Here is a 22,099-nt window from a genome sequence, read left to right as displayed (position 1 = left end):
ATAATTGTCACCATATACAACCCTGAGGTTTATTTTCTTGCAGGCATGCTCAATAGACTCATAATAGAATAATAACCATAATAGAATCAATGAAAGACTGCACCAATTTGGGTGTTCAGCCAGCGTGCAAAAGACAACAAACTCTGCAAATTGCAAAAAGAAAGAAAAAATAAATAAGTAAACAATAAATATCAAGAACATGAAATGAAAAGTCCTTTAAAGTGAGTCCGTAGGTTGCGTGGGAACATTTTAATGATGAAATGTTGAATGAAGTTATTCCCTTTGGTTCAAGAGTTTGATGGTTGGGGGGTAATATCTGTTCCTGAACCTGGTGGTGTGAGTCCTGAGGCACCAGTACCTTCTTGCTGATAGCAGCAGCAAGAAGAGAGCATGACCAGGGTGTTGGGGATTCCTAATGATTGATGCTGCCTTCCTGTGACAATGCTTCATGTAGATGTGCTCAGTAGTGGAGAGTGCTTTACCTGTGATGGACTAGGCTGTATCCACTCCTTCTGTCTGTCTGTGGTGTGCAGGTCTCTGTGCACAACAGACAAGTTTGATAAGTGACCTCACATATGTAAGGCGTAAAAATAAAGTTCTTGATTTTGTATTAAAAAAATGGACTTGTCAGCAAGTAAACATGTGCCACTCAACAGTAAGCTGATCGTGAAACAAGCAAAGATCTATCCCAACGGACTGAAAATTGAAGGTGGTAAACATTCAGCAAGCTGGTGGCGGAGTATTAAGAAAAGGCATGGCATTAAATTTTTAAAGATTTGTGGTGATAAGTATCTTTAGTCACGAAGCACAAGAGAAATTCATCGAGTTTGCCAAGATTGTTGCTGTTGAAAATCTAACATTCTGAACGGCTGCTTTAGTACATGTGTGATGAACAAGAGTAGGACAAAGACTGATTACTGGTAGCACTTAAGTTCCGAGTTGGAAATGATGACAATGCCAAATAGCCACTGACTGTCCACCTGGGTGGCCAAGGTAGTAATAGCTTACCTTTCTGATTGTTTAATATACACATTGTTTCATGCACAAAATTATTAAAAATTCTACATAAATACCTTCAGGGTATACAGTATATATAAACTGTATATGTAATGTAAATGGATTTCATGTTTAGACCAGTCCCATCCCCAAGGTATCTCATTATATGGACATTTATGGACTGGCTGTGTTGCCTGAGGTCAATGCATGACACGGCGCTAAACCGAACTGAACACTCCTGGACTGTTCCAAGGGCTCTGTGGTTTGATGTTTAATATTCTGTGTGTTATTCGCTTGCTTTTTGTTGTTTACATGATTTGTTCTTTTTTTCACACATTGGGTGTTTGATGTATTCTTTGAACGGTGTTTCTTTGTTTCGTGGCTGCCTGTGGGAGGACGAATCGCAGGCTTGTATACCGTATACATACATTGATAATAAGTATACTTTGAACCTTTGAATCTACATGTGGATGCAAATATTCCAAAATCCAAATAAATTTGAAATCTGAAACACTTCCAGTCACAAGCATTTCAGATAAGGGGTGATCAACCTGTATAGTAAATAAAGTGGATCCTTGATCCTTGAAGAGAAAGAGTTCTTACTTCAGGAAAATGAAGCCCCACTGAAATATGAGGAGCTTTGTTTAGAACCATAAAGAGTCTCAGACCTGAAACATTAACTTTCCACTTATTCTACTTTGCCTGCTGGGTGTTCCCAGCATTTTCTGGTTTTAGCACACTATTTAATAAGGCTGTCAATTGGCACTGTGGCACAGAAACTCTGGCCTTTCTATTTAATTCAACTCAGCCAATCTTCGCAGTCCATTATTGATCAGAGCCTGAGGAGCTTATTCACACTCAGAACTGCGGTTATCTCCTCTGGCTGGTAAATAAACATACTTCAGCAATTGTGGTGCCTGAAATCTGAGCTTCTGTTTGTGTACAGATGACATCAGAGATCAGAGCAGCCCTGGCTAGCTTTTTGGCAGGGATTAAATTAATACAGCCAACGTAGTGCAGTTGCACACTTGGAATCTTACTCGCTGAGATCATGACTACATTTGTATCCTGAGCAAGAACAGATTCTAACATAGAAACATAGAAAACTTACAGCACAATACAGGCCCTTCGGCCCACAATGCTGTACTGAACATGTATCTACTTTAGAAATTACCTTTGGTTACCCATAGCCCTCTATTTTTCTAAGCTTCATGTACCTATCCAGGAGTTTCTTAAAAGACCCTATCGTATCTGCCTCCACCACCGTCGCCAGCAGCTCATTCCACGCACTCACCACCCTCTGCGTTTAAAAAAAACTTACCCCTGACATCTCCTCTGTACCTACTTCCAAGCACCTTAAAACTGTGCCCTCTCGTGTCAGCCATTTCAGCCCTGGGAAAAAGCCTCTGACTATCCACACGATCAATGCCTCTCATCATCTTATACACCTCTATCAGGTCACCTCTCATTCTGAAGAGCAACACACATCAAAGTTGCTGGTGAACGCAGCAGGCCAGGCAGCATCTCTAGGAAGAGGTACAGTTGACGTTTCGGGCCGAGACCCTTTGTCAGGACTAACTGAAGGAAGAGCTAATAAGAGATTTGAAAGTAGGAGGAGGAGGGGGAGATCCAAAATGATAGGAGAAGACAGGAGGAGGAGGGATGGCGTCAAGAGCTGGACAGGTGATTGGCAAAAGGGATATGAGAGAATCATAGGACAGGAGGTCCGGGGAGAAGGAAACGGGGGAGGGGGCCAAAAAACCCAGAGGATGAGCAAGGGGTATAGTCAGAGGGACAGAGGGAGAAAAAGGAGAGAGAGAGAAAGAATGTGTGTATATAAATAAATAACGGATGGGGTACGAGGGGGAGGTGGGGCATTAGCGGAAGTTAGAGAAGTCAATGTTCGTGCCATCAGGTTGGAGGCTACCCAGACGGAATATAAGGTGTTGTTCCCCGAAACGTCGACTGTACCTCTTCCTAGAGATGCTGCCTGGCCTGCTGCGTTCACCAGCAACTTTGATGTGTGTTGCTTGAATTTCCAGCATCTGCAGAATTCCTCGTGTTCTCATTCTGAAACATGGTTTAGCAGACGATGCTTTTGTGAGGGCAGTTTTATTTTGTTCTTATCACTGCACATCTGTATTCCAGCAATTCTGACCTCTGCATATCTTGGATTTTCATCACCGGCAGCCACACCCTGATCTTCAGAAATTTGGATACTTCTTTAGCCTTCTCCATTCCTTGCTTTCACTAAGATCTTGCTTCTCAGTCTTAATATACTTACAAGTATCTTGATAGTCAGATTATGCTTGTGTAGCCTTTGTGTTGCTCTTAATATGGCAAAAATGCAACATAAATTTGGTCTCGTCCTAACAGAGATACTCCCTCTGTTCTACCCATTACTCTCCCTGCCATCTCTGCTACTGAGAACGATCTGGTTTCTTCTTGTTTCTCAGTTCTGACGTAGGATCCTTGCCGTTAATCTATAAACGTTTAACTCTTCGCTTTTCTGTGAATGTCTTGACCCGCTGATCACTGTCTGGTACGGGAATTGCAAGGCATCTGCCCGTACAACCCTATAAAAGACTGTGAGGACTCCTTCAGCACATTTGAGATGTTTATCAGGAGTACTGCATACGCAGGGCCCTTAGTGTTAAGAGTCCATCTGTCAGGCAGGAGTAATGTAGTTTTAGGACAAGAACTGTTAGGATGGGAAATGGCTTCTTTCCCCAAACTGTGAGACTACTGAACGCACTGCCACCACCCAGGTCTCACCACGTATGAAGTGCCACTAGCATTATACTGTTTACTTTAAACTTGTGTTGTAAATGCACCTTGTGCTAAATGTCAATCTTCCAGAATATAGTATTTTAATATTTGTTAATTTATTTGTCATTGTAATACTTTATGTATTGTGTTCAGTACTTTGGTCCGGATGAATGTTGTTTTATTTGGCAGTGCAAATGCGTACAGTTGGATGACAATAAACTTGAACTTCTACAGGTGCTGCCTATTGCGTTGAGTTTCTCCAGCAGTGTTTTTATTTTGGATCTCTAGAATCTACAGCATGTCAATTTTCATATAAATGCAGGATTTCATACCGGAAATGATGTGAAGCCAGTTATCATTGTTCCAACAGCTCTTATGATTGAAAACTGTTATTAGCCACATTTCGCTAACTCCTATTGAAGAGTTGATGGGAATATTAGAAGAATAACCTGGGGTTTGTGTAAATGTGTGGCTGCCTGATCTGAATACATTTTTGCTACCTTATTCGTGATTTATTCTTTTGAGATCAATCAGAATTTTAACCTCTTCATTAAGTTCTGGTTCAAGTTTAATTATCAGTCAATCACACACATGTATACAGCTAAAGGAGGCCAGGGTGCAAACCACACAACACACGGTACACAGCATATATGGTAACGATAGCACGTACAGTCACAAATAATATTAGCACAAGTCCTTGAGTGTCATGGCCTGAAGATTGATGGTGCATGGGATGTTGTCCTGGAGCTACGCTTCGGCAAGAACAAGCACACAGCAGTTACTCATCCCATGCTGGGTCAGTCACAGATGAAGGCAATCCAAATTGTCTTCCAGGGATTGAACACTGGAGAGCAGCACTGATGGGAAAGCTGGTCTGCATGGGCCCAGGCCCCAACCCAGCACGCCTCCACACATCTGTTCTCTCCCACACCACCTCTCGCACCTCCTCCCTTGGGTGGTGTAACAGGCGACCCTGCGGCATGGGGTCCTGGTTGGTGCAACAGCTGTCTCAGCCCAGAGGAATGCAAACCTAGGCTTTCTAAAACTCTGACCCACCGGACGTCCTTCAGTAAAGCATAAGAGGACTAATCAGTGGCACAGCTAGCAGAGGGATGAGCCACGGATCAGCCATGATTGAATTGGGGAGCAGATTCGATGGCCCAAATGACCTAATTCTGCTTGTATGTCTTATTGTCTAATGATCATTTGCACTGTAGTGCATTACGCCAACAGCTACACTATCATGCCACCCTGTTGAATTTTGCTGTCGTCCTGTCAGTTTTATTGATACTTATTTAGAGCATAATGTACTGAGTTCCATAAGAGCTGTTAAAGTGGGGAGGGTGGGGTGGGTGGGGAGGCAGGGTGGAAGGGGAAAGTCCCCACTACATAATAAATGTTCCAAATGGTGTGGGTCTGAAATAGCCTCTGACAAACATGTCCAGCTCCACATGTGGTTTAGCTACTAACCCGGTGGAACAGTTCCTACTGACAGGAAAAGGGTCAAAGGTGGGTTACTGGTGCCTTTAAACCAGTCACCTCAGGCAGATGGGGCTCATCAGCCGTGGTTGGCAACTTATCTAGGAGAAAAAAAAACTCTGATCTCAAACTTCCGCTGTCTTGCGGCTATACCCACTCATAGGGAAGGCTTCAAGAGTAAACCCGAAGAAAAAATCTGGAGCTGGAGATGCTAAAGCAATCCTACATTGGGTTCAATGCTGACTGGCAACTCCTGCAATGCCACCAGTGCCAAACTGTAGGAGTCTCTGCCATTCCTTTGGATCCATGAGCTGCATGGAGAGCGGGGAGCCTGCTGCATGGGCATCAACTTGCCCTTCATATCCTACTGCAGGGACTTGCATATCACGTAGACAGCTAGGAAGCAACTTCCACGGGCAACCCTGACCAACGGAGGGCTGGGTAAGAATATATTACCAAATTTCTTTCCCGTCAGATAATCTGCGCATGCAGGAGTTTCTCCTTCTCACAACTAAAGTGGCTTCAGCAACACATTAGCAATGATGCTGTGGTGCTGTGTGTCAGCTTATAAATATGTTCTGATGGATCGTGATTGCTAACTGCATCACTAATCATCATTATTTTTCTCATTGAACTTAATTATCACAGTCTGGGCACATTGCAATCCGCAGAGAATAGTTTCCAATCCCTGAGTTGTTCCTGATTTTGGTCCAAGTCCTCAGTGCTTCAGCTGGTTGGCTGTATTGAGTTGTCAGCCAGTGTTGCTGCTGGTTGAATATGTTTGGAACCCATTTGCCAAAGGAAATTTCTGGAACCCTTTCGACACGGTGAGGAAATTCCAGTTAGGCCATGAATCATGCCAGGCAGGTCTTACAAACCTTCAGAGTGACATCATATTACATGTATGGAATGGCATTATGGTGAATTTTAACATTATGTGACAGTGCAAATGGTGTAAGTGAAGTAGAACCTCATTTTTCTTGATATTTATTTCAATAGGTCAGTGCAGTGCCTAAGATATCCAATGTGCTTTATATAAGCAACTCTCATTAGAACTGACTTGGCAAGTAGTCAGTAATGTGTGCCCAATATAGAGACTGCCACAGTAACCCTCGATGACAGCGTTAAGGATGTGAATGCTAAGTTCATTCCTGCTTGTTGATCTTGCAGCTTTGAAGCCTCACATCACCAATTGTTGCCTCTGACGTGTTGATTGTCAAGAAGTGCGCAGCCATGGAGAACGATCAAAGCGTAACTACGTCAACCACAACCACTACCGTCAGTACATCTCCTAGGTCACAGGCGCCACAAATCTCTGTCTACAGCAGCTCGGACCGACAAGCTGTTCAGGTATGTAGCTGTGATACAGCTTAGCTTCTCCTGCCCTCTTTCAAAGATCCTGAATTACATATTGTGGCATTATGTCTGAAGGTGCTACCTGGCTTGGAGAATCTAGCATTAGATACCCAGAGGTAGAACATAGTACAGCATAGGCCCTGCAGCCCACAATGTTATATTGACCCTTTAACCTACTCCAAGATCAATCTAACTCTTCCTTCCCACGTATCACATAACCCTACATGTTTTCTTTCATTCATGTGCTTATCTAAGAGTCTATTAAATGTCTGTAATGTATCTGCCTTTACTCCCAGCCTTGGTAGTATGTTCCACACACTCACTACTCTCTGTGTAAAAAAAAAAAAAATTGATTCTGACATCCCCCTTATAATTTCCATCAAGCACCTTAAAGTTATGCCCCCTTGTATTAGCCACTTCCACTTTGAGAAAAAGTCTCTGGCTGCCCATTCTATCTATGCATTTTATCATTTTGTGTACCTCTATTAAGTCATCTTTCATCCTTCTCCTCCTCTCCAAAGAGAAAAGCCCTATCCTGCTTAACCTGTCCAACAAAGACATACTCTTTAATCCAGGCAGCATTCTGGTAAATCTTCTCTGCATCCTGTCTAAACCTTCCACATCATTCCTGTACTGAGGTGACCAGAAATGAATATGGTCCTCCAAGTGTGCTGGATCCAGAGCTTTATAGAGCTGCAGCATTACCTCGTGGCTTATGAACTCAACCCCCTGACAAATGAAGGCCAACACACCATATGCCATCTTAACCACCCTACCAACTTGCACAGAGAATCTGAGGCATCCATGTTTTCTTTTTATTATCTTGAATGACCCAAAGATTCTGCTTTTCTTCTTCACCACCCCAAACATTTCTCCTTGCCCAACCCTGCCACCCTGTGACCCAACGAACTAGACACAGCAATATTAGCTCCATCAGCTTCTTCTGGTCCCATTTCTCAAATTGACTAACCTACATAAGATAGAACCGTGCAGCACAAAAACAGGCTGTGTGGAACATATTTTGCCAAATTAAACTAAATCTCTTCTGCCTGCACATGATCCATATCCCTTCCTTCCCTGAACTCATATGCCTTTTCAAAAATCTTCTACGCATCTGTCTCCAATCCTGCAGGTACCATTCCAGGCACCATCCAGGCTCTGTGTAAAAAAAGAACTTGTCTTACACTTCTCCCGTTAGTTTTCCCCTCTTACTTTCAGCACAAGAAATTTTTCCATTGCTTATTTAATTGTGTAAGATTTCTTATTATCCAATTTCAGAGTCAGATTCATAATCAGGTTTAATATCATTGGAATTTGTCATGAAATTTGTTTTACAGCTGAATGCAGTGCAATATACAGTAATAAAAATAACAATAAATTACAATAATATATATAAAATTAAGTGAATAGTGCGAAAAGAAAGTAAAAAGTAAAAGAAATACTGAGGTAGTGTACATGGGTTCATTATGCATTCAGAAATCTGATGGCAGAGGGGAAAAATACTGAAAACAAGAGAAAATCTGCAGATGCTGGAAATCTAAGTAACACACACACAATGCTGGAGGAACTCAGCAGGCCAGGCAATATCTATGGATAAGTCCCTGATGAAGGGACTCATCCTGAAACGTTGACTATACTCTTTTCCATAGGTGCTGCCTGGCCTACTGAGTTCGTACAGCATTTCATGCGTGTATGTTTTCCTGAATGTTTGTCTTTAGGCACCTGTATCTCCCTGGTAGCAATGAGATGACAGCATGACCTGGGTGATGGGGGTCCTTAATGATGGTTGCTGCCTTTTTGAGGCATCGCCTTTTGAAGATGTCCTTGATTGTGTGTGTTTGGGGGGTGGTGTGTTGGTGGCTGGGGCCCATGATGGAGCTGGCTGAGTTTACAACTTTCTGCAGCTTTTTCTGAACCCGTACAGTGGCCCCTCCGTACCACATGGTGATGCAACCAGTTAGAATGCTTTGCATGGTATATTTGTACCAATTTGCAAGAGTCTTTGGTGACATAACACCCAGAAGACCAAGGAGATTATTGTGGACTTCAGGCATGCTAGGAGCCACACTTATGTCCCCATCTACATCAACAGAGCTGTAGAGGAGCGTGTATCAAGCTTCAAATTCCTTGGTGTCCACATTTCGGATGATCTCACTTGGTCCCTGAACTCCTACAACCTGATCAAAAAGGTGCAACAGCACCTTTATTTCCTGCGGAGCATCAAGAAAACTCACCTCTGTCCCAGGATACTGACAGACTTTTACCGCTGTACCATTGAGAGCATACTCACCAAATGCATCTCAGTGTGGTATGGAAATTATCCCGTATCAGACCACAAAGCACTCCAGTGTGTAGTGAAAACTGCCCATTGGATTATCGGCACCCAATTGCCCACCATTGAGAACATCTACCATAAATGCTGCCTGGGCAGGGTGAAAAGCATTATCAAGGATGCATCTCACCCTAACCATGGACTTTTTACTCTCCTCCCATCCGGTAGGCGCTACAGGAGCCTCCGCTCCCGCACCAGCAGGCACAGGAAGAGCTTCTTCCCTGAGGCTGTGATCCTGCTGAACCTCACATCACAGCGCTAAGCAGTATTGCACCCATATTGGACTGTCTCAGTACTTTTATATTTGTATGCTGTAGCACTTTTTATTCGCAGTTATTTTGTAAATAGCACTATTCTTTTGCACTTCTGGTCAGATGCTAATTGCATTTTATTGGCTTTGTATCTGTACTCGGCACAATGACAATAAAGTTGAATGTAATCAATAGACAATAGACAATAGGTGTAAGAGTAGGCCATTCAGCCCTTCGAGCCAACATCGCCATTCACTGTGATCATAGCTGATCATCCACAATCAGTACCCTGTTCTTGCCTTCTCCCCATATCCCTTGACTCCACTACCTTTAAGCGCTCTATCTAACTCTTTCTTGAAAGCATCCAGAGAATTGGCCTCCACTGCCTTCTGAGGCAGAGCATTCCACAGATCCACAACTCTCTGGGTGAAAAAATTTCTCCTCAACTCCATTCTAAATGGCCTACCCCTTATTCTTAAACTGTGGCCTCTGGTTCTGGACTCCCCCAACATTGGGAACATGTTTCCTGCCTCTAGCGTGTCCAATCCCTTAATAATCTTATATGTTTCAATCAGATCCCCTCTCATCCTTCTAAATTCCAGTGTATACAAGCCCAGTTGCTCCAATCTTTCAACATATGACAGTCCCGCCATCCCGGGAATTAACCTTGTGAACCTATGCTGCACTCCCTCAATTGCAAGAATGCCCTTCCTCAAATTTGGAGACCAAAACTGCACGCAATACTCCAGGTGTAGTCTCACCAGGGCCCTGTACAACTACAGAAGGACCTCTTTGCTCCTATACTGAACTCCCCTTATTATGAAGGCCAACATGCCATTAGCTTTCTTTACTGCCTGCTGTACCTGCATGCTTGCTTTCAGTGACTGATGAACAAGGACACCTAGGTCTCGTTGTACTTCCCCTTTTCCTAACTTGACACCATTCAGATAGTCATCTGGCTTCCTGTTCTTGCCACCAAAGTGGATAACCTCACATTTATCCACATTAAACTGCATCTGCCATGCATCTGCCCACTCACCTAACCTGTCTAAGTCACCCTATGTTCTCATAACATCTTCCTCACATTTAACACTGCCACCCAGCTTTGTGTCATCTAAAAATTTGTTAATGTTACTTTTAATCCCTTCATCTAAATCATTAATGTATATTGTAAATAGCTGCGGTCCCAGCACCGAGCCTTGCGGTACCCCACTAGTCACTGCCTGCCATTCTGAAAGGGACCCGTTAATCCCTACTCTCTGTTTCCTGTCTGACAACCAATTTTCTATCCATGTCAGCACCCTACCCCCAATACCATGTGCTCCATTTTGCCCACTGATCTCCTATGTGGAACTTTATCAAAGGCTTTCTGAAAGTCCAGGTACACTACATCCACTGGCTCTCCCTTGTCCATTTTCATAGTTACATTCTCAAAAAATTCCAGAAGATTAGTCAAGCATGATTTTCCCTTCGTAAATCCATGCTGACTCGGACCGATCCTGTTTCTGCTAACCAAATGTGCCGCTATTTCATCTTTTATAATTGACTCCAGCATCTTCCCCACCACTGATGTCAGGCTAGCTGGTTTATAATTCCCTGTTTTCTCTCTGCCTCCTTTCTTAAAAGGTGGGATAACATTAGCTACCCTCCAATCCACAGGAACTGATCCTGAATCTATAAAACATTGGAAAATGACTACCAATGCGTCCACGATTTCTAAATCCACCTCTTTAAGTACCCTGGAATGCAGACCATCAGGCCCTGGGGATTTATCAGCCTTCAGTCCCATCAGTCTATCCAACACCATTTTCTGCCTATTGTGAATTTCCTTCAGTTCCTCCGTTACCCTAGGTCCTCTGGCCACTATTACATCTGGGAGATTGTTTGTGTCTTCCCTAGTGAAGACAGATCCAAAGTACCTGTTCAAGTTGTCTGCCATTTTTTTGTTCCCATAATAAATTCACCCGTTTCTGTCTTCAAGGGCCCAACTTTAGTCTTAACTAATTTTTTCCTCTTCACATACCTAAAGAAGCTTTTACTATCCTCCTTTATATTCTTGGCTTACCTTCGTACCTCATCTTTTCTCCCCGTATTGCCTTTTTTGTTACCTTCTGTTGCTGTTTAAAAGTTTCCCAATCCTCTGGCTTCCCGCTCATCTTTGCTATGTTATACTTCTTCTCTTTTATTTTTATACTGTCCTTGACTTCCCTTGTCAGCCACGGTCACCCCTTACTCCCCTTAGAATCTTTCTTCCTCTTTGGAATGAACTGATCCTACACCTTCTGTATTATTCCCAGAAATACCTGCCATTGTTGTTCCACTGTCATCCCTGCTAGGGTATCTTTCCAGTCAACTTTGGCCAGCTCCTCCCTCATGGCTCCATTGTCCCCTTTGTTCAACTGACAAAGGGGACACTTTGTCAGTTGAACAATACTGACTCTTCCGATTTTCCCTTCTCCCTCTCAAATTGTAGATTAAAACTTATCATATTATGGTCACTACCTCCTAATGGCTCCTTTACCTCGAGTTCCCTTATCAAACTCGGTTCATTACACGACTCTAGATCCAGAATTGCCTTCTCCCTGGTAGGCTCCAGTACAAGCTGCTCTAAGAATCCATCTGGAATCACTCCACAAACTCCCTTTCTTGGAGTCCAGTACCAACCTGATTTTCCCAGTCTACCTGCATGTTGAAATCCCCCATAACAACCGTAGCAGTACCTTTGCGACATGCCAATTTTAACTCTTGATTCAACTTGCACCCTATATCCAGGCTACTGTTTAGGGGCCTGTAGATAACTCTCATTAGGGTCTTTTTGCCCTTACATTTTCTCAGTTCTATCCATACTGACTCGACATCTCCTGATTCTATGTCACCCCTCGCAAGGGACTGAATTTCATTCCTCACCAGCAGAGCCACCCCACCCCCTCTGCACACCTGTCTGTCCTTTCGATAGGACGTATACCTTGAATATTCATTTCCCAGCCCTGGTCCTCTTGCAGCCATGTCTCTGTTATTCCTACAACATCATACTTGCCAATTTCCAACTGAGCCTCAAGCTCATCCACTTTATTTCTTATACTTCGTGCATTGGTATATAATACTTTTAATCCGGTATTCTCCTCACCTTTCACATCGGTTCCTATTGCACTTGGCCATACTCTCCGATCCCTTCCTGAGCTTTCTGCCCCATTAATTCTGTTGTCTTTCTTAACTTTTCTTATTCTCTCTTTTCCTTTAACTCCATCCTTATATTTCCAGTTCTTCTCCTCGGCCCCCCGCCCCCACTACTCAGTTTAAACACACCCCTGTAGCAGTGGCAAACCTGCCTGCCAGAATGTTGGTCCCCCGCCTGTAATTAGATCTAATCTAATCTAATGCCTAGTCTCCTCAAACTCCTAATGAAATATAGCTGCAGTTATGCCTTTTTTGTAATTGCATCAATATGTTGGACCAGGATAGTCTTCAGAGAGGTCAACATAGGATTAGCCTATTTGACCTATTGGATTCTTGGTGCAGAGGAGGTTTACCAGAATGCTGCCTGGATTAGAGAGGATAGATTGAGTGAACTAGGACTTTTTCCTTTGAAACAGAGTATGATGAGAGATGACTTGATAGATGTGTATAAGAAGATAAGAGGCATAGACAGAGTGGACAGCCAGTGGTTTTACTCCTAGGGCAGCAGTGGCAGATAGGAGAAGGCAGAATTTTAAGCTGATAGGAGGAAAGTAGAGGGAGGAGGTCAGAGGTCAGTTTCCTACACTGACAGGGGTGGTGGTAGAAGCAGATCCATTAGGGAAATTTAATAGAGTAGATAGGCACGTGGACGGAAGAAAAAATGGAGGGTTATGGGGAGGGAAGTGTTAGATTGTAGGTTAAATTGTCATCACAACACTGCAGGCCAAAGCACCTGTACTGTGCTGTACTGTTCTATGTTCTCTGTTCTCCATCTCGGGCAATAATCTGGTGAATCTCCCTTGGACCTCTCCAGTGCAATTGCAGTGTGGTGACCAGAGCTGCACACAAAACTCCAGTTGTGGTGTAACTGAGGTCCTTATTGTTGTATGATAAGACCATAAGATATAAGAGCAGAATTAAGCCATTCAGCCTAATTCTGCTCCGCCATTCCATCCTGGCTGATCCTGGAGCCCACACAATCCCATACACTTGCCTTCTCACAATATCCTTTGATGCCCTGACCGATCAGGAAACTATCAACTTCTCCCTTAAACATACCCACAGACTTGGCCTCCACTTCAGTCTGTGGCGGAGCATTCCACAGATTCACTATTCTCTGGCTACACCCTGCCCTTACTTCCTATCCTGTGGTCAATGGAGATGAGCACTGTGTATGCCTTTTAACTGCATTATCTACCTGTGCTGCTGCCTTCAGAGGTCCTTGGACATGTATACCGAGTTCCATTTGTAACAGGATTACCAAGCACCATCCATACCAAAGTTGAGTTTATTGTAAAATGCCAATTGCATGTAAGTGCAAGTGCAATGCAGAGCAAACTTGCAGCAGCATTGTAGGCACATAGCATTAGTCACACACTTGAGACCCTGCCCCTGCTGGTCATGATCGACCATGGATGTTGTGTCCAAAATCAAGGCAACATGTCTGAACGACTGGCGTCCTGTTGCACTCACCTCAATAATAAGCAAATGCTTTGAGAGGCTCCAGCATGCTACCACCCAGACTGGATCCCCTGCAAATCGCCTACCGACGCAACTGATCGATAGATGACGCAATAGCCACAGCTCTACACACCATCCTTACACATCTGGAGAAGAAGGATGCTTATGTGAGAATGCTGTTCTTGGAATACAGTTCAGCATTCAACACCATAATTCCCTCCAGGCTTGACAAGAAGTTCGGACACCTCGGCCTTGACCCTGCCTCGTGCAGCTGGATCCTGGACTTCCTGTCAGATTGCCAGCAGGTGCTAAGAGTGGGCTCCCTCACCTCTGCCCCTCTGCCCCTCAACACAGGAGCCCCTCAGGGCTGTCCTAAGCCCCCTCCTTTACTCTCTGTATAGCAATGACTTTGTTACTACTTACAGCCCCAATCTGCTAATTAAATTTGCTGACGATACTACATTGATTGGCTTAATCTCAAATAAAAATGAAGCAGCCTACAGGGAAGAAGTCATCTCTCTGACACAGTGGTGTCAAGAAAACAACCTCTCCCTCAATGTCACAAAAACAAAGGAGCTGGTTGTGGACTACAGGAGGAACGGAGACAGGCTAACCCCTATTGACATCAATGGATCTACGGTTGAGAGGGGGAACAACTTTAAGTTCTGTGGCATATACATGGTCTTACGTTGTCTGTACATACCGGTTGTACGGTGAAAAAAGCACAGCAGTGCTTCTTTTACCTCAGACGGTTGAAAAAGTTTGGCATGAGTCCCCAAATCCCAAGCACTCTCTACAGGTGCACAATTGAGAGCATCTTGACTGGCTGCATCACTGCCTGGTATGGGAAGTGTATTTCCCTCAATCGCAGCACTCTGCAGAGAGTGGTGCGGACAGCCCAGCCTATCTGTAGATGTGAACTTCCCACTATTCAGGACGTTCACAGAGACAGGTGTGTAAAAAGGGCCCAAAGGATCATTGGGGACCTGAGTCACCCCAACCACAAACTGTTCTAGCTGTTACCATCTGGGAAATGGTACCGCAGCATTAAAGCCAGGACCAACAGGCTCTGGGACAGCTTCTTCCACCAGGCCATCAGACTGATTAATTTACACTGATACAATTGTATTTCTATGCTATGTTGTCTGTCCTGTGTACATACTATTTATTACCAATTACTACAAATTGCACATTGCACATTTAGACGGAGACGTAATGTAAAGATTTTTACTCCTCATGTATGTGAAGGATGTAAGAAATAAAGTCAGATCAATTCAATTCCTAGCTGCCTATGTGATATGCTACCAAGTATGCAAGCCAGGGCATTGGAAAATAGAGAACATGCTGTTGCCCATGCAACAGGCTCCCCCTCTCTATGTAGCCGATGAATCCAAAGGAACGGCAGAGACAACATTTTGCACCAGGGGCATCGCAGGAATTGCCAGTCAGCATTGAACTCAGTGTCAGAATCAGAATCAGGTTTATTATCACTGGCATATGACGTGAAATTTGTTAACTTAGCAGCAGCAGCTCAATGTAATACATAGTACAAAAGAGAAAAAAATAAATAAAATTTAAAAGATAATAATAAATAAGTAAATTGAATAAATTAAAAAAGTGCAAAAAAACAGAAATACTATATATTAAAAAAAGTGAGGTAGTGTCCAAAGCTTCAAAGTCCATTTAGGAATCGGATGACAGAGGGGAAGAAGCTGTTCCTGAATTGCTGAGTGTGTGCCTTCAGGCTTCTGTGCCTCCTACCTGATGGTAACAGTGAGAAAAGGGCATGCCCTGGGTGCTGGAGGTCCTTAATAATGGGCGCTGCCTTTCCGAGACACCACTCCCTGAAGATGTCCTGGGTACTTTGTAGGCTGGTACCCAAGATGGAGCTGACTAGATTTACAACCTTCTGCAGCTTCTTTTGGTCCTGTGCAGTAGCCCCCACCCCCACCCCCATACCAGAGAGTGATGCTGTCCACGGTACATCTATAGAAGTTTTTGAGTGTATTTCTTGACATGCCAAATCTCTTCACACTCCTAATGAAGTATAGCCACTGTCTTGCCTTCTTTATAACTACATCGGTATGTTGGGACCAGGTTAGATCCTCAGAGATCTTGACACCCAGGAACTTGAAACTGTTCACTCTCTCCACTTCTGATCCCTCTACGAGGATTGGTTTGTGTTCCTTCGTCTTACCCTTCCTGAAGTCCACCATCAGCTCTTTAGTATTACAGACGTTGAGTGCCAGGTTGTTGCTGTGGCACCACTCCACTAGTTGGCATACTTCACTCCTGTATGCCCTCTCGTCACCACCTGAGGTTTTACCAACAATTGTTGTATCATCAGCAAATTTATAGATGGTATTTGAGCTGTGCCTAGCCACACAGTCATGTGTATATAGAGAGTAGAGCAGTGGGCTAAGCACACACCCCTGAGGTGTGCCAGTGTTGATCGTCAGCAAGGAGGATATGTTATCACCAATTCGCACAGATTATGATCTTCTGGTTAGGAAGTCAAGGATCCAATTGCAGAGGGAGGTACAGAGGCCAGGTTCTGCAACTTCTCAATCAGGATTGTGGGAATGATGGTATTAAATGCTGATCTATAGTCAAACAGCATCCTGACATAGTTGTTTGTGTTGTGCAGGTGGGATAAAGCCGTGTGGAGAGCCGTTGAGATTGCATCTGCCGTTGACCTATTGTGGCAATAGGCACATTGTAAGGTCCTTGCTGAGGCAGGAGTTCAGTCTAGTCATGACCAGCCTCTCAAAGCATTTCATCACTGTAGCTGTGAGTGCTGCTGGGCGACAGTCATTAAGGCATCTCACATTATTCCTCTTAGGCATTGGTATAGCTGTTGACTTTTTGAAGCAAGTGGGAACATCTGCCCGTAGCAGTAAGAGGTTGAAAATGTCCTTGAATACTCCCGCTAATTAGTTGGCACAGGTTTTCAGAGCCTTACCGTGTACTCCATCGGGACCTTCTGCCTTGCAAGGGTTCACTCTCTTTAAAGACAGCCTAACATCGGCCTCTGAGACAGAGATCACAAGGTCATCAGGTGCAGCAGGGATCTTCACAGCTGTAGTTGTGTTCTCCCTTTTGAAGCACGCATAGAAAGCGTTGAGTTCATCTGGTAGTGAAGCATCACTGCCATTCATGCTATTGAGTTTTGCTTTGTAGGAAGTAATGTCTTGTAAACCCTGCCAGAGTTACCGTGCATCTGATGTCACCTTCCAACTCGTCTGAAATTGTCTCTTCGCCCTTGAAAGAACCTTCTGCAAATCATTCCTCGTTATTTGGTACAGGCCTGGACTGTGGGACTACAGCTCCAAATTTTTCCCGGGCTGGACTCCTGAAGCCTTCCCCATCAATATAGCCACAAGGCAGCAGAGGTTTAAGATCAGAGTTTCACTTCTCCTAAATGAGCTACCAACCACAGCTGATGAGCCCTGTCTACCCAAAGTAACTCATTTTAAGGCACCAGTAATCTGCCTTTTCCCCTTCTACTGTCAGTAGAAATATTTACACCAGGCTTAGTAGCTAAGACACATGGGAAGGCCAGGAACTGTTCTTGGTTGTCAGAGGCTAGTTGAGATGCACACCACTAGGAACATTAAAAAGGCAGTGGGAGCTTATCATCACCACTTCCCCTGGCTATGACAGCCTTAAGGAACCATTAGGTAAACAACATTCAGAAGAAAACCATAAATTAATATAAATTATATAGAAAAGAATAAACTTCTGCAAATGCACAGTGGAGAGTATTCTAACCGGTTGCATCACTGCCTAGTATGGGAACATTAATACACACAAATGGGAAAGGCTACAGTAAGTGGTGGATACAGCTTAGTCGTCACAGGCAAAGCCCTCTCCACCATTGAGTACACCTACAAGGAAGCAGCATCTATCATAAAGGATCCCCACCATCCAGGCCATGCTAACTTCGCTACTGCCTTTAGACAGTACAGACAGGAGCCTTAGGTTCCACACCACTATATTCATAAGACCATAAGGTATAAGAGCAGAATTAGGCCATTTGGCCCATCGAGTCTGCTCCACCATTTAGGAACAGTTCTCACCCTACAACCGTAAGGCTTCTGAACCAGTGTAGGTAACCTTACTCACTTTAACAATCAACTGATTCCACAACCTTTGAACTCACTTTCAAGTTCTCTACAACTCATGTTCTCAGTTTTAGTTATTTTTACTTTAATTGCACACTTTGTCTTCTTTTCCACATTGGTTGTTTGTCAGTCATTATTCAGTGGCCACCTAATAAAGTTTGGTTATGGTTTTCTGCTGCTGTAGCTTATCCACTTCAAGGTTGTAATGCATGGTTATTTGAGTTTTTTGTTGCTTTCCTATCAGCTTTAATCGGTCTGGCCATTTTCCTCTGACCTCCCTCAATAACAAGGCATTTTCACCCACAGAACTGTCACTCGCAGGATGTATTATGCGTTTTTTCGCTGTCCTCTGTAAACTCTAGAGACTGTTGTGCGTGAAAATCCCAGAAGCTCAGCAGTTTCTGAGATATTAAAACCACCCCGTCTGGCACCAACAATCATTCCATGGTCAAATCACATTTCCTCCCCATTGTGATGTTTGGTCTGAACAGCAACTGAACCTCTTGGCTGTATCTGCATGGTTTTGTGCACTGAGTTGCTGCCATGTGATTGGCTGATTAGATATTTGCATCAACAAGCAGGTGTACAAGTGTATCTAATAAAGTGGCCACTGAGTGTATATGTACTTTCATCATAAATTTACTTTGACTCTGACTTGAAATTAGATCAAAATTACTAAGCCCATTGTAGTGCAAAGCTTCAATACTAAGCTTACTGCATTGATATGTTTTAAGGGAAAGGAAAGGGTGCAGGAAAAATGTAAAATAATAAACAGTTTCAGGCAGCAAATGGGGAAATAATCCTACTTTGTTCTGGAGTGGAAGTTAAATGTTCTCCTGAAAGGAAAATAGAAAAAGGTAAATTAATATCTAGGTCATTGGGCTTGGCTTGCAATGAAAGAATTGCAGTACCTGTTTCCATGACAGTGTCTCCGTCATTACGCTGCTGCCACTGTTAATGGGGCTGGTTTCTGTCTTACCTCTCAGAAGCAGTTGCTCACTCCCCCTGTGGGAAATGAACAGTGTCTTGAAAGTACTTCATCTTCCGTGGCACCTCTACAGTGGAAATGGTGTCTGTGGGGGTGGGTGGGGGGAGTGATGAATCCAACTGGAGGAAATCGTTGTAAAACCATTGGACGTGATGGTAGTATAGCGGTTAATGTGATGCTATTAGAGCTTGGGGCAACAGAGTTGATGTTCAGTTCCAGTGTTATCTGTGAGGAGTTTGTATGTCCTCCATGACTGTGTGGGTTTTCTCTGCATGCTCCTGTTTCCTCCCACAGTCCACAGACGTACTGCTTCACAGGTTAATGGGTCATTGTGAATTATCCTGTGATTTGGCTCACGTTAAATAGGTGGGTTGCTGGGCTGCATGGCTCGTTGGGCCAGAAAGGCCTCTTCTGCACTGTATCTCTAAACAAAGAAAATAAAATTTGAATTCTCACCATTTTGAGCCTTTAGGTTCTTGTCTTTTCTGTTCCTCCCTGCTGTAGAAGCACAGTTGCTTCTGTTCTCTGATGTACGAGAGAAAAAAAAGAGTTCAGGAACAGTTATTACCCCTTAACCATCAGGCTGCTGAATATTATTTGTTTTTCTTTTGTATTCTTTTGCACATTTGTTGCTTGTCCGTCTTTGTGTGTAGTTTATCATTGATTCTACTGTGTTTCTCAACATACACTGTGATTGTTTTCAAGAAAATAAATCCTAGGGTGATATCTGGTGACATACATATATATAGTGTGTATATATATATATGGTTGACTCTGGTTAATTGGGCCAATGGTTAATCAGGACAGCCACTTATTTGGGACAGCTCTTAAAGAACAAAAACTAATTGAGAAAATGGACAGAGTTCCCTTTATTTATTTGGGTCACTATGCTGCTTAATTGGGAAAAGAAACTTGTCAAACAGTTTCTAAGTAGCATCAGTCACATGAATTTATGCGGCTGTTAGACGCTACACTATGCTTACAGTGAAAGGTTTTCAAATAGGGTCATTTACATGTATTCCTGCTTAAAAGGCAGTGATTTTTGTCACTGATAGTTGACTAGAAATAAGCAAGAAGATGGTTCAGAACCGTTTTGCTCACCGTGGTTTCAAACATTCAGGCTTGGAGATGCCAGAAATGGCCAGAGGTTCAACAAGTTGGGAACTATGAAGAATATTAAGGCATCACTAATCATCTTATCATCTTCAATGTTACAATGAACATGAAGATTTGGAGGACGCAGTCATCAAAAGTATTGTACAGAGACAGTCTGTCATCTACACTAGGTGTCTGCACTGATTTTGTTCATTTACGGTCAATAAAAAGAAAACAGTAGCATACACTAGGTGAATTCTTCTGTCAATAACTATTAGGCACTAATACATAGTGTACTGTAGTAGTATTGATGGTGTTCTAATTTGTTCTGTTTTTCTTTCAAATATATAATTTGTCTTAAGTAGGTTAAAAGGTTGGCACAACTTCGTGGGCTATAGGTCCTGTATTGTTTTATTGCCTATTGAGCTGAAACGTCGACTATCGATTTCTCTCCATAGATGCTGACTGATGAGCTAACTTTCTACACCATAAGACTACAAGAGATAGGATCAGAATTAGGTCATTCTGCCCTTTGAGTCTGCTCTGCCTATTCGTCATGGCTGATCCAGTTGTCATCTCAACCCCATTCTCCTGCCTTCTCTCTATAACCTGGCCAGTCAAGAACCTGTCAACCTCTGCTTTAAATACACCCAAGGATCTGGCCTCCACAGCTGCCTATGGAAATCTTGTAATACCATCTTCTGTGTTGCACCAATTTCCATAGGACTATAAGACATGTTATTGTTCAGTCGTTAAGTCGAGTCCAATTCTTCGTGACCTCATGGACCATAAGGTCCATAGGGTTTTCATGGCAAGATATGGAAGTAGATTGCCAGGCCTTACTTCCATGCGGATACTGCTGCTGCCCAGTTTGGGACCTGGCTGGGTTTGAACTCAGGATCATCTGCCTTGAAGTTCAGTGCTGATGCCACTACACCACCACCAGCCAGCCCGCTATAAGACATAGGAGCAGAATTTGGCCATTTGGCCCATTAAGTCTGCTGCAGCATCCAGCGATGTTACCAAATCCACTCCTATGAACCTAAAAACACAACTATGTCTGAGCTACAACCCCGAAGGAGAATGCAGCTCGGTACCATCTTGACCGACCTGCTCAACCCATACAACTATAGACATATTTTAAACACGAGATTCTGCAGATGCTGGAAATCCAAAACAATACACACAAAATGATGGAGGAATTCAGCATGTCAGGCAGCATCCAAGGAAATAAATAAACAGACAACATTTCAGGCTGATACCCTTCTTCAGGACTGGAAAGGGGGAAGACACTGGAATAAAAAGGTGGGGTGAGGGGAAGGGGGACTAGTTAGAAGCTGATAGGTGAAGCCAGGTGGATGGGAAAGGGCTGGAGAGGAAGGAATCTGATTGGAGAGGAATGTGGACCATAGGAGAAAGGGATGGTGGATGTTGTGTCTGCACAACTACATATCAATTAAATAAAAGTATGCACGCAGGAGATGGCTTTAACTGGTGTATTCACATTGCAGCGAGAGAGAGAGAGAGAGAGAGAGCGAGAACACTGTACATGCATAGACAACAGATCAATATGTAGTGCTGGGGGGGGTCATTGCCCTAAAAGAAATAGATCCATACATTACATTCCCCACCCCCCGATTAATGCAACATAAAACTGTACATGTACAAAACATTCAATTTCCCTTTCATAAACCCATATTCCAAATAAACATACTTTCACAATAACAGTCCGTAGCTAACTTACCAGTTCTGAAGGTTCAGTCTTTTGGGTGGCACTCTGTTTCTTCCAGGCACCTCTGGACCTGTGGAGTGGCATCAGGTTTGGCAGGTGTCTTGTCAACGATAACATTCTCGTCGTGCATCTGGACCTTTGGAGTGGCTTTGGGTTTGATAGGTGTCTTGTCTAAGACAACATTCTCGGTTTCCCATGTCACATTGCTGTCAGTGAGATGATCATGACTGAGAGGCAGGTCCGGTGACTGTGCGTCCGTCTTGTTGGATGCGATTGCCTCAGCTGTGTTCTTCGGTTGAGCATTCAATATCTGGTCCACATGATGTCTCCATGTCTGAT

The 22,099-nt window shown here is 43.5% G+C and overlaps 1 protein-coding gene across 1 annotated transcript in view; it reads left to right on the top strand.

Annotated features, from left to right (window-relative positions):
- phc3 (polyhomeotic homolog 3 (Drosophila)) overlaps positions 1-22,099 on the top strand; it is a 177,129-nt gene that overhangs the window by 43,995 nt on the left and 111,035 nt on the right. The window contains exon 3 of the mRNA XM_063045305.1: positions 6,415-6,594. Within this exon, the coding sequence (XP_062901375.1) occupies positions 6,478-6,594 (117 nt within the window). The 5' untranslated portion in view covers positions 6,415-6,477. The remainder of the gene's footprint in view (positions 1-6,414; positions 6,595-22,099) is intronic.

This window comes from Mobula hypostoma, chromosome 4 (assembly GCF_963921235.1).
Source record: "Mobula hypostoma chromosome 4, sMobHyp1.1, whole genome shotgun sequence".
Classification (NCBI taxonomy): Eukaryota; Metazoa; Chordata; class Chondrichthyes; order Myliobatiformes; family Myliobatidae; genus Mobula; species Mobula hypostoma.
Note: the sequence above shows the minus strand (reverse complement) of the source record. Positions and strands in the feature narration are given on the sequence as shown.